The sequence below is a fragment of the Brassica oleracea genome, chromosome C8 (assembly GCF_000695525.1).
Source record: "Brassica oleracea var. oleracea cultivar TO1000 chromosome C8, BOL, whole genome shotgun sequence".
Taxonomy (NCBI): domain Eukaryota; kingdom Viridiplantae; phylum Streptophyta; class Magnoliopsida; order Brassicales; family Brassicaceae; genus Brassica; species Brassica oleracea.
The window spans coordinates 36,513,341-36,525,186 of record NC_027755.1 but is presented as its reverse complement, the minus strand read 5'-3'; the positions used below and the strand labels follow the sequence as shown (position 1 = coordinate 36,525,186).

The following is an 11,846-nucleotide window of genomic DNA, read 5'->3' as shown; positions in this document are numbered from 1 at the left end:
TTTCAAGACTGGATTTGGAGGGTCAAACGGATCCTGATCGGGCTGATATTTTGTGGGAAGCTTCTTCAGTCAGTGGGTTAGAGGTTCACCGAAGGGATTTGGATTTCAACGGTTGGATCTTCTGTTGTCTGGGTTTTCTTGAAGCTGGTCGCCATAGTTCTTCAGCAGAGCAGTCTTGGGTGTTTGGTAAATCCAACGGTGAGATCTTCTCTTATTGAGCTGAAATTTGGCAGAGGTATTGTCGACTTGTTTATCTTGGATTTGTACGGTTGGGTTAGTTTCTGGAAGCCGGAATCTTTGTGAGCTGAGGTCGTTTGGTTGCTGCCGGTTTTGAAGCTTTGTGTTGCTCTCTTGTTGTTGTTGTTTGTGTTGGAGATAGCTATTTGTAGCTAGACTCTCTGTTCTGTTCAGGCTGTTGAACAGGGAGGACGTGGTTGTACTCATACCATTTATATAGTGGATTTTTGAGTGGACTACGGTCCCGTGGTTTTTTCTTCTCACATCGAGGAGGTTTTCCACGTAAAAATTGTGTGTCTCATTTAGTTATCGCAACTTTGATATCTTGCCATCGTCGAAGTATTTTCCTCACAGGTTCGCACAAGGTCAGGAGAACACGACCATTAGTATTTCCGCTGCGCCGTGTGACTTTCCCCAACAGCTTTTATTCTAGACTAGATAATACATATATATGCATGCATACCTACACTACTTAGAGGTATTGTTGAGTGCGCAACAGCTTTTGAAAGAGCTGTGTTCAGAGATAGAAACAGTGCAAAAGGAAGGAAGCCAAGAGACGATCAGATAACTTTGGTTCTTGTTGGGGGAACAAGAAGAGGACTTGTTGAAATGGAGACAGAGTTTGATGATGTAGTCCCGGGTGTAGAGCTACACTTAGAGAGGCTTCTCTTCAAGGATCTGGTGAGCGAGGTCGTGCATGCATGGTGATGCAGCATCATGATACCTTGTCCGCCAAGCAACCAGTTTCAATTACGTTTAGGATTTCCTTTTCTTAACATGTTTTGGTGTTTTCCTTTTTGTTATTTAGTTTCCTATTTCTAAAAGGGAAGGTGATTTATAAACCGACCTTAAGTCCCTATATAAGGACATAAACTTGTAGTTCTTATTACTGGGTTTTTGAAAGTTATTAATACAAGAGTTTTCTCTTAAGCCTTGCGTTGATTCGATTAAATTCATCAATACGAGAGCCTTGCGTCGATTTGATTCAATTCATCGATTCAAGAAGTCAGGTCTCTAGAGATTTACCCTAAATCCCTAGATTTGAGCTGAGTTACCGTTGATACGCTGCGCCAGGTTGGTATCAGAGCTTTGCTACGTTCCTTGTTGATCATATCTGATGGCACGAACTCGTAGAGCACCATTACGTACCGAGGCAGAAATCACCCGCGACGCCATTGCTGAGCTTCAAGCCCAGATGGCCAATATCACCACCACCCTCCAAGCCCTTAATGTTCAACGACCACCACCACCTCCACCTCGCGAAAACGTTGAACGTGATGACGATGAGGAAGAAGATGAAGACGACGCTGCAGACCCGTTCGCCGCCGCGGTTGATGCTAATCCTTTTGCTCCTCTTCGCAACAACCGAGCTATCGCTCAAGACAATGTTCAAGTGGCAGCAGCCGATAATCAGTGGACAACAGGATTCAAAACCGAGATTCCCGAGTTCCATGGAAATACTTCAGCCGAAGAACTACTGGACTGGATAGTCACGGTTGAGGAAATTCTCGAGTTTAAAAGAGCCCCATTAGAACGTTGTGTTCCTCTCTTAACCATGCGCTTTCGTGGACGTGCCGCGGCATGGTGGACACAAACAAAGACAGCCCGAGCTCGTCTTGGAAAACCTAAGATTTTATCTTGGGAAAAGCTCAAGTCAAAACTCAAGAAAACATTCTTACCGTACAATTACGATCAGCTCATGTTCCAGCGTCTCCACACCCTGAGACAAGGGACTCGTTCCGTCGCTGAATACTCTACGGAGTTCTTTCTACTCCTCACCCGTGTTGACATTCAAGATTCGGAGCGTCAACTTGTAGCACGCTTCACAGCAGGCCTTCGTCAACAAATTCAACACACTCTCAATCTTTTTCATCCGCTTACGTTGTCTGAGGCACACCAACAAGCTTTGACTATCGAGACTCAGACTAAGTCATCGTTTTCATCATGGACAAATGCACGGACTACTCGTCCTACACAACAAACTCAATCCCCTACAGATGACGCCACCCCTGCAAAGACCGATACTGCTATTGTACCAGTCATCGACAATCGCACCAATCGTCCGAGCTCCCTTCGTTGTTTCTCTTGCGGAGAAATTGGCCATCGCCAGTCTAATTGTCCAACTCGTAATAGACGTGGACTCCTTTTGGATACTGCTGGTAACGATGTCGAAGTGGTTTATGACGACGAACCTGTTGATCCTATGAAGGAACCTGAGATTCTCACGCCGGATAATGGACCATGCTTAATGGTCCGCCGCATCTGCCTAGCTCCTCGTAGTGCCGACATCAACCCTCAAAGACATAATCTGTTCCACTCAAAATGTACCATCGGAGGCAAAGTTTGTAACTTCATCATAGACTCGGGTAGTAGTGAAAACGTCATCGCAGAGGAAGTGGTGAACAAACTACAGTTACAAACAGAACTTCACCCTTATCCTTATAAACTAGCATGGCTAGACCAGAAGACTGACTTACTCATCACTCGTCGTGCTTTGATCTCTTTTTCGATTGGAGAATCATACAAAGACCAAATTCATTGTGACGTTGCTCCCATGGATGCTTGCCATCTTCTTTTAGGACGTCCCTGGATTTTCGATCGGCGCATTCAACATGATGGCTTCCTCAACACCTACACATTTCGTTTTAACAACCGCAGCTACACACTTCAGCCTTCGGAACCAACAAAATCATCTCCCCAGTCGTCACCAATACTCATTCTCCAGCGGAAACCATTTGAGGCAGCTATGCGTGAAGAGGGAATCGTTTTTCTTCTTCACCCCACGACTTCTCCTTCCATGCCACATTTACCTTGCGAGTTTGAACCTCTACTACAAGATTTCAGTGATGTTTTTCCCGATGACTTACCAATTGGGCTGCCACCTCTCCGCGATATTCAACATCGCATAGATTTGGTCCCTGATGCAGTTCTTCCTAATCGAGCTCATTATCGTATGAGTCCTAGTGAGCACGAAGAATTACGGAGACAAGTTGAAGAACTAGTGACGAAAGGGTTTCTCCGGGAGAGCTTAAGCCCCTGCGCCGTTCCGGCTTTACTTATACCCAAAAAGGATGGGTCATGGCGTATGTGTGTTGATAGCCGTGCTATTAACAGGATTACTGTCCGTTACCGGTTCCCTATACCGCGCCTCGACGACCTACTGGATCAAATTGGTTCGGCCTCTATTTTTTCTAAACTTGATCTCAAAAGTGGTTACCATCAGATCCGTATTAGGCCGGGTGATGAATGGAAAACGGCTTTTAAGACGAGAGAAGGTCTTTTTGAATGGCTTGTTATGCCGTTTGGTTTGTCTAATGCTCCAAGCACGTTTATGCGGGTTATGAATCAAGCCCTGCGACCATTTATTGGCAAGTTCGTCGTTGTCTATTTCGACGACATACTCATATTTAGTTCGAATCTTGCTGACCATCTTGCGCACCTCCGCGAGGTACTACTCGTCCTGAGGCGTGATCAGCTGTTCGCTACACTTAAAAAGTGTGAGTTTGGGTCAGCACAGGTCCACTTTCTCGGGTATATCGTATCTGCCAACGGCCTCGCCGTCGATCCCGCTAAAGTAGAAGCTATTCAATCTTGGCCCCTCCCTACAACTCTAACTGAAACTAGGAGTTTTCATGGCCTCGCTTCTTTCTACCGACGTTTCGTCCCTCAATTTAGTAGTCTCATGGCTCCACTTACGGATTGTATGCGACGAGAAGGCTCTTTCACATGGACTCCTGAAGCCACGGATGCCTTCAACGCCATCAAACAGAAGCTCACCTCTGCACCTATCTTGGCCTTACCAAACTTTTCGCAGGTCTTTGAGTTGCATTGTGATGCTTCTAAATCTGGTATTGGCGCAGTTCTAAGCCAACGAGGTCGCCCTATTGCATTTTTTAGTGAAAAACTCATTGGAGCTAGAGCACGATACAGCACTTATGATGTGGAGTTCTATGCAATCATCCAGGCTATCAAACACTGGCGCCATTATCTTTTTCATAAAGAATTTGTTCTCTTTACCGATCATGACGCTCTTAAACATCTTAGTAGTCAAGATAAGGTTTCGGCTCGCCATGCCTCTTGGGTGTCATATTTACAGCAGTTCACGTTTGTTATCAAACATACTTCAGGCGTTTCCAACCGTGTCGCTGATGCCTTGAGTCGACGTCGGACTCTTCTTTCGGTATTACATGTGTCTGTCCCTGGGTTCGGAACTTTTGCTGATCTCTACCCCTCTGATGCCTTCTTTGCAAGCATACTGGCTCAGGTTCAAGCTGGCGAGTCTCGCGATTACACACTCCACGATGGCTTCTTGTTCCGCGGGGTCCGTTTGTGTGTTCCCGATTGTAGCCTCCGTCTACAGCTCATCTCTGAAACACATGGGGAAGGTCATGTTGGTCGTGACAGAACCTTGCATCTCCTCACCAGTTCGTATTTCTGGCCAGCTCTACGCCGTGATGTTGAAAGATTTATTGAGCGATGTGTTGTGTGTCAGCATTCCAAAGGTCATTCCACCAATGCCGGCCTTTATCTCCCTCTTCCTATTCCTACGCAACCTTGGACTGATATCAGTATGGATTTTGTTATGGGACTTCCACGAACTCAACGCGGGTTCGATTCCATATTTGTTGTCGTCGACCGTTTCTCCAAAATGGTTCACTTTATTCCATGTAAAAAGACTACCGACGCTCTCCAAGTGGCTATTTTATTCTTCCGGGATATCTATCGCCTCCATGGTTTACCCTCTTCTATTGTATCCGATCGTGACTCTCGGTTCTTAGGTCACTTTTGGCGTTCATTATGGAAAATGCTTGGTACTAGTTTGGATATGAGTTCCGCTTATCATCCCCAATCTGATGGTCAGACTGAAGTCACTAACCGTTCTTTGGGCAACTTGTTGCGTTGCCTTGTGGGAGATTCGATTGGGACATGGGATGCAAAGATTCCGCAAGCAGAATTTGCCCATAATCATGCTTTAAATAGGAGTTCTGGTTACAGTCCTTTCCAGGTGGTGTACGGCATGAGTCCGCGTGGCCCTATTGATCTTAGTACATTACCGGATCAGTCTCGACGTCATGGGGTCGCTGCCGACTTCATCGACGATATTCATACCATCCATCAGCGAGTGATCTCTAACTTACAGACGTCAGCAACAAACTATAAAACTGCTGCCGATGCTCATCGCAGGCGTGTTGTTTTTGAAGTTGGTGATCAAGTTTGGGCGTTTCTCACTAAAGATCGAATACCGGCTCATTCTTATAATAAACTTAAAGCAAAGAAGATTGGTCCTCTTGAAGTTCTTGAACGAATCAACGACAACGCTTATCGTCTACAACTCCCAGCTCACATCAACACTTCTGATGTTTTCAATGTCCGTCATTTAACGCGCTACGTTCCCCCAGATCCTCTGCCGGATTCAGGGACGAATCTTTCTAACCCCGGGGGACCTGATGCAGCATCATGATACCTTGTCCGCCAAGCAACCAGTTTCAATTACGTTTAGGATTTCCTTTTCTTAACATGTTTTGGTGTTTTCCTTTTTGTTATTTAGTTTCCTATTTCTAAAAGGGAAGGTGATTTATAAACCGACCTTAAGTCCCTATATAAGGACATAGACTTGTAGTTCTTATTACTGAGTTTTTGAAAGTTATTAATACAAGAATTTTCTCTTAAGCCTTGCGTTGATTCGATTAAATTCATCAATACGAGAGCCTTGCGTCGATTTGATTCAATTCATCGATTCAAGAAGTCAGGTCTCTAGAGATTTACCCTAAATCCCTAGATTTGAGCTGAGTTACCGTTGATACGCTGCGCCACATGGTGAGAATATTGATCGGCTGTAAACATTCTCTGTATGTTTGTTCTCTTTTCTTTCTCTATACTTAGAGGCTTTTAATCCAACGAGTGGTTCAAACTTGAAGCTGAACTCAAGCGTAGCAGCATCCGCGCCACCACGTTGACAAGTAAAATTAATCTAGTTAGTTGCTCACTGGAGACTTGTTTTGTTATCTTGTAAATTTCTCAATTAATATGAAGCTTACTTGGAGATCAGTAGCTCCATCTCCAATTATGGCCGCCATAGTTTTGTAAAAGAACCAAACCTCATTGGTACATTGTGTTGCTATATATGAGAGAGTAGAGAGAGTCTGAAGAGAGTGGAAATTACCCATAATTTTCTTGGTTAATTTACACATTATTTAATTGATTGCTTATTTCATCATTCATTTCATTGTAAATAAATGGGCTTTGTCAGAGACCCAATAAGGAGGAAGAAGGAAGATAAAAGACAAACACACCTTTCGATTACTAAAGAGAAGAGAGATTGGATTGTTGGAAAAAAAAAGGGCTTGGAGAGAGTATAAACAAACAAACACGTATAGGATTCAAATCCGTGGTCGCACAAGTGTCCACGACTCTCTCTTTGTTACTTATCACAATCCCCAGTTTTCTTGCGTTGATTTGATCTATAGCTCGATGTCGAACGAAGTATCTCATCCTGCGTTCACTCTGTTCGGTTTGGATGATGTCGAAAACTATGGTCTGGTAAGTGATTTATGATTAGCAGCAATTGTATTAATAATTCATTAATGTTGAATATCTCAAGTGTGTTTCTTCTTTCTTTCTTGGTTTTACAGGTCAGTGAAGCTGACAACTCGTTGCCTTTGGACATACACAATCAAGTGTTTCAACTTGTGGAGAAGGGAAACGAAGCTTTCAAAGAATCTCATCGCTTTGAAGAGGTTAGTTCATTAATCAATCTCTCTCTCTTTGAGTTGGTAGTCTCTATTGTGTATTTTGCTTTTTGTAATAGTTTCTTGGTGATGCTAGACTACTAGCACTAGCCATCTGATGATACATTTGTATATTTCTTCTGCCTGTGACTCTACTGCTTATCAACTTTTTTCACCAATCCAGATTTGTGCAAGTTTAAAGCTTTGATGCTGAAACTCTCAAATATGTTCGTTTTTTTTTTTTGTTTTCTTCCAGGCGATTAGCAATTATTCAAAAGCAAATTCTGTTAAGCCTCTTGCCCCTGTTGTTCTAACCAATAGAAGTGCTGCTTATATAAGGTAACGCTTCTTCTTTTCCACTTCAAATGGAGAGTTGTCATGTGCTTTGATAACATATTTTTTTATTGGATTGTGGAATATATTTACGTGTATTGACATATTCTTATCTCTCTCCATCTCTCAACCCCTTTTTGTTTCTTAGATTTGGCCAATATCTGAAGCAGAGATCTGCATCCATTTCTGAATATAGACCTCTGAACGGTTTCGATATGTCGATGCTTGGTGAAGTATGCATTATTATTCTACTTGCTTAACATGTGTTACTAGCAGTTGTAACAGTCATCGCCTCTAGCTCACCTTGATATTTTCTACAGCTTGCTCTTAAGGATGCTGATAAGGTGATGAATATTAAGAGCACTTCAGTGAAGTCATATATAACAAAGGCTTGTGCCCTCATGCTGGTATGTGCTGAGTTATTCTTCTATCTTTATATTCTTATTCAAAGATGTTTTCACTCTGCTCACATATGTCAAACTGTTTTTCTGAATCTGCAGCTAGAAAGATATGAGGCAGCACGTGACACTATCCTCTCAGGTCTACAGATTGATCCCTTTAGGTACGGCAGTGTGTGTGTATCATTTCTGATTCAATCTTGCTTCCTAATAGAATGCATCGTTTTTAAAGTTTGGAGTTTCTTTCTGATCGCATGAAGCGATCCTCTCCGATCCAATCTTCAAGAATTGGACAAGGTTATGATGCCTACTTCGACGAGAAAGACTCATGGAAATGCTGAGCGGTCTGATGACTTTGATTGCACTGTTTGCCTGAAATTGCTGTATGAACCTGCTACAACTCCATGCGGGCATACATTCTGCCGATCATGCCTCTTCCAGTCTATGGATCGTGGTGGGTTTATATGGTTGTTTGTGGTTTTAGAAAATGTATTCTTTTACTATTGTGTTGCTTGTTGATGCTTTTGTGGATTATAGGCAACAAATGTCCACTATGTCGAACTGTCATTTTTATGACTCCAAGAACATGTGCTGTCAGGTTAAAGACATGCACTACTATCTATTCTCCTCCAAGTTCCATGTATTATGATTTAAAGTTCTTGTACTGAAGCAACTATGTGTTGGCAGTGTGACACTGAATAACATCATACAAAAAAACTTTCCAGAGGAGTATGCTGAAAGGAAATCAGAGCAAGACACTCTGGTCCACTTAGGCAATGAAAGTATGCCTCTTTTTGTCATGGATGTGATCGTTCCTTGTCAGAAGTTGTCTCTTCACATTTTTGAACCAAGATACCGACTAATGGTGAGTTTTTCTGAATCTCTTCTAGTCTCCTTTATCGTGTATTAACACGTGTTTGACTGAAACAGGTGAGAAGAATAATGGAAGGAAACCATCGGATGGGAATGGTGGGTGACGTGTCATTTTTCTTCATGTTTCTTCTTCACTATACATTCATAAAACGTTTCTGACTAGTAAGGTTTGCCCATTCCAATGTTCATAGGTAGCTCTTGATTCTGCGACAGGTTCACCAGTGGATGTTGCTTGCGAAGTCGAAATCACAGAGTCTGTTGCTTCTTTCTTTCTTATGATTCTTAATGGTCCTTTAGTTGATGACTTTATCTTGGGTCTGATAATGTTTTGAAAAATTACACAGGTGTGATCCACTCCCAGACGGACGTTTTATCTTGGAGGTGAGTATTATTACTTATCTTGTGGCATTGTTACATGTGTAAGTTGTCAAATGATCAAGTTAGTACCTGCATTTTTTTCAGCTGGAAAGCCATAGAAGGTGTCGCATTATAAAAGCTTGGGATCAAGATGGGTAAGCTTTGTCATAGTGTTCTGTTCTGTTTGTTTCATTCATGTATCATCATTTTAGTTATACTCGAACACAAATGCTTGTCTGTTTTGTTCTTTTCAGGTATCGTGTTGCAGAGGTTGAATGGGTCACAGACATACCACCACAAAGCGACCAAGAGAAAGCTGATGTATGATTACCAAGCATCTCAACTGTACTATTTGCTACAGTGAGTTTTATTTTCTTTCTCTTGTTTACTCACTTTTTTTTTTTACTTGTTACAGTTGCGGGAACTGACGACTAGTGCAGCGTCATTTGCTAGGGCATGGCTAGAGAGAGCAAAGGAAGCAGCTAGACATGGAGGTAAGCAAACTATTTTATTTGTAGTTGTGCCACTTTGTATACTCTTTACGTCTTAGACATTTTTTGTTTTACACAGACAGAAGAAGACTTGAAACACTTGTAATTGTTGAATCTATGATACCTACACCTCAAGATCCCGAGCGCTTCAGTTTCTGGGTAATTTACAAAAGGCTCTCTAAAGATAGACACAACTCTTGCCATTGTATACTTGTGTTAACTCAATGGCTTTGTTTTTTTTTGGGGGGTGTCAGCTTGCGACATTGACAGATAGGAGACCTTCAGAAAGGTTGGAACTACTTGGGCTTCAAGATACTGGAGAGGTACTTGAATATCTGACTAGTCTATAGATTGCTCGATATGAGATTTTTTTGATTGTTGAAACTTTTTTTTGTTGTTGCAGAGAATAAGGCGTGGGTTGATATATCTTCGATCAGTAGAACGAGGATGCAGAATGCAATGAACCTGCACCATATACTCGATCACAACTAAGAGATTAAACTTGGATCTGTTTTATAAGAAAGTCATGATTCATACATAAAATGATTGAAAACCAAAAATACCATATTCTTCATGATGATGCAACTGCAAAATGCAAAGAAGATTCTTACAAATACAACAATACCATTTGGTTAATTTGTTAGAATGTGACTCATTATTATAAACGAGACTTGTACAGATCCCAAATAGATAAACTCAATGTCAAATCCTGATGACACAATCATAATCCAACATGGCCTCACGAGAGGCATCATTAAAGTACCATCATGAAACAAGAGGTCTCAGTTTTGGAATAAATCAGTGAATCCTGTTTAACAAATATCAGATCTATTATATAAGACACTGGATTTTCTATATAATTCTTTTAACGTTATGTAAATGTCTAGAAACATATGCTATGGCACTGCGCTAGCTCTATACATTAATCACAGATTGTGGTTAACTGGTTATTATATTCTCAAAATTTGAACTTATTAAATAAGATTAAGTTGTAAATAACAATAACAAAAATAATATGCTTCGTGGCTTTCTCCATATTTTGCTTGATCATCACAGTTTCTGACGATCTTGTTTATCTCAGACCATCAACTCTTTTGAGTTCTTGGAGAACTCTTCTAGATCCATATGGGACGCGTTTCATGACACATACTTTTATACGAATCATTTCCCATGTTTCTTACCTGCAATTTACATAACCATACACTTGTTGTTGCTCAGCATGTTTTAAGATCTTTAACTTCATAGTATATAACGTACACAAAGAAATGAATCATAAACCAGAACATTTATTGCGCAATATAGCAAAGTAGATCAAAAGGCATAACGTGCATTTCTTGTTACTTTGTAACATCATGTTTTTACCTTTCTGAGACCAAGATTTCCGAACCAACTGGCGAATCTGGCGTTCATGGCGTTCAAGAAGCTCATCAACTCCATAAGACTGAGACAACAAGGGGCCTGAGAATTCGATTTTCTCATCATTGTCTTTGTAACCCTGTCAAGATCTTAACTCATTAGCATACTTGAGTAATGTTTCTCAACAAAACAGATCATGCATGTTCTACTGACGTACCAAATGTCCCAGTTTTGCTGCCTTTTCTTCTCTCTGATAGAGAGCCAACGATAGATCCTGGGAATGATACTCATCCGAAGCATCAAAAGAATCTGGACGTTCAAGTTTTCTCCACTTCTTCAGCATTGAAAGCTTCAACATCTCATATGCCTCAAGTTGTTTTTCTTCCTTTTCATTCTCTTTCATCTTAGACTCAGCGTCAGAGATCTCACTGAAAGCAGGAGAAGGTCCCAACAGGTTAGGAATGTGACCCCTTGAGAGAGATCTATTATGTGATCTAACACATATCTCATCTTTTCGTCGCTTTGCCCATGCAAAACCACTTGATACAGAGACTTGCAAAGGCCCTGAGAATGGTACATCCCCATTCTTCACATGAGAAGCTTCTTCTTTTTCATGTTCTGATGGCTTTTTTTGCAGTTTCCAATATAAACTGGCGTCGCTATCGATTGAGTTATGAACTGAATGACCATTACGTTTTGGAAAAGTTTGGGAAGGGCGTCTTGCGTCCTGCAAACAGATTAAAGAGGCAAGTTTAAGTTACTTCCTACCAAAGATGTTAATAAATGTAAAAAAAGTGAATACCTCAGCTGGTGCTAATTTAGCAAATGCAGGTGGCTTTCGTGTTGGCTTCCTTGATTCTGTACCACGTCTCCCATTCCCGCATATTTTTTTCCTGCAATACCGATATAACGTTGATGCCCAACCGAAACCGTCAAACCCGGAGCAGTTCCTATACTTCTATATCCGAAATAACCGAACCAAGGACATCGGATAGCCGAATATATAAAAATATTAATTATATATAAATATAACATAACTATATATATATATATATATATATATATATATATAT

The 11,846-nt window shown here is 41.3% G+C and overlaps 2 protein-coding genes across 4 annotated transcripts in view; one reads left to right on the top strand and one right to left on the bottom strand.

The window, feature by feature from the left end:
• The first annotated feature begins 6,558 nt into the window (after positions 1-6,558).
• LOC106312393 (LON peptidase N-terminal domain and RING finger protein 1) lies at positions 6,559-10,095 on the top strand. Its single transcript, XM_013749903.1, has 18 exons — positions 6,559-6,777; positions 6,870-6,974; positions 7,222-7,304; positions 7,447-7,531; positions 7,619-7,705; positions 7,799-7,860; positions 7,957-8,150; positions 8,234-8,294; positions 8,384-8,561; positions 8,627-8,665; positions 8,761-8,822; positions 8,914-8,950; positions 9,032-9,081; positions 9,181-9,247; positions 9,342-9,420; positions 9,497-9,576; positions 9,672-9,740; positions 9,821-10,095. The coding sequence occupies exons 1-18, from the start codon at positions 6,709-6,711 to the stop codon at positions 9,878-9,880; spliced, it is 1,467 nt and encodes a 488-aa protein (XP_013605357.1). The 5' UTR covers positions 6,559-6,708; the 3' UTR covers positions 9,881-10,095.
• Positions 10,096-10,492: 397 nt separating this feature from the next.
• LOC106312391 (probable serine/threonine-protein kinase At1g54610) overlaps positions 10,493-11,846 on the bottom strand; it is a 3,800-nt gene continuing 2,446 nt past the window's right edge. The window contains exons 6-9 of one of the 3 annotated variants that reach the window (XM_013749901.1): positions 11,576-11,666; positions 10,991-11,500; positions 10,780-10,912; positions 10,493-10,598 (exon numbers count right to left, since the gene is read on the bottom strand). In XM_013749901.1, coding sequence (XP_013605355.1) covers positions 10,579-10,598; positions 10,780-10,912; positions 10,991-11,500; positions 11,576-11,666 — 754 coding nt within the window. In that variant the 3' untranslated portion in view covers positions 10,493-10,578. Of the gene's footprint in view, positions 10,599-10,779; positions 10,923-10,990; positions 11,501-11,575; positions 11,667-11,846 lie in introns of those variants that run through there. The other 2 variants (XM_013749900.1, XM_013749902.1) reach the window with 2 other exon arrangements.

Bases quoted from the DNA above. Each gene is read 5' to 3' on its own strand.
- LOC106312393 (XM_013749903.1), top strand. From the start codon at position 6,709: ATGTCGAACGAAGTATCTCATCCTGCGTTCACTCTGTTCGGTTTGGAT. The intron at 6,975-7,221 runs GTTAGTTCATTA...GTTTTCTTCCAG, and splicing joins AATCTCATCGCTTTGAAGAG to GCGATTAGCAATTATTCAAA. The intron at 9,577-9,671 runs GTAATTTACAAA...GGGGGGTGTCAG, and splicing joins CCGAGCGCTTCAGTTTCTGG to CTTGCGACATTGACAGATAG.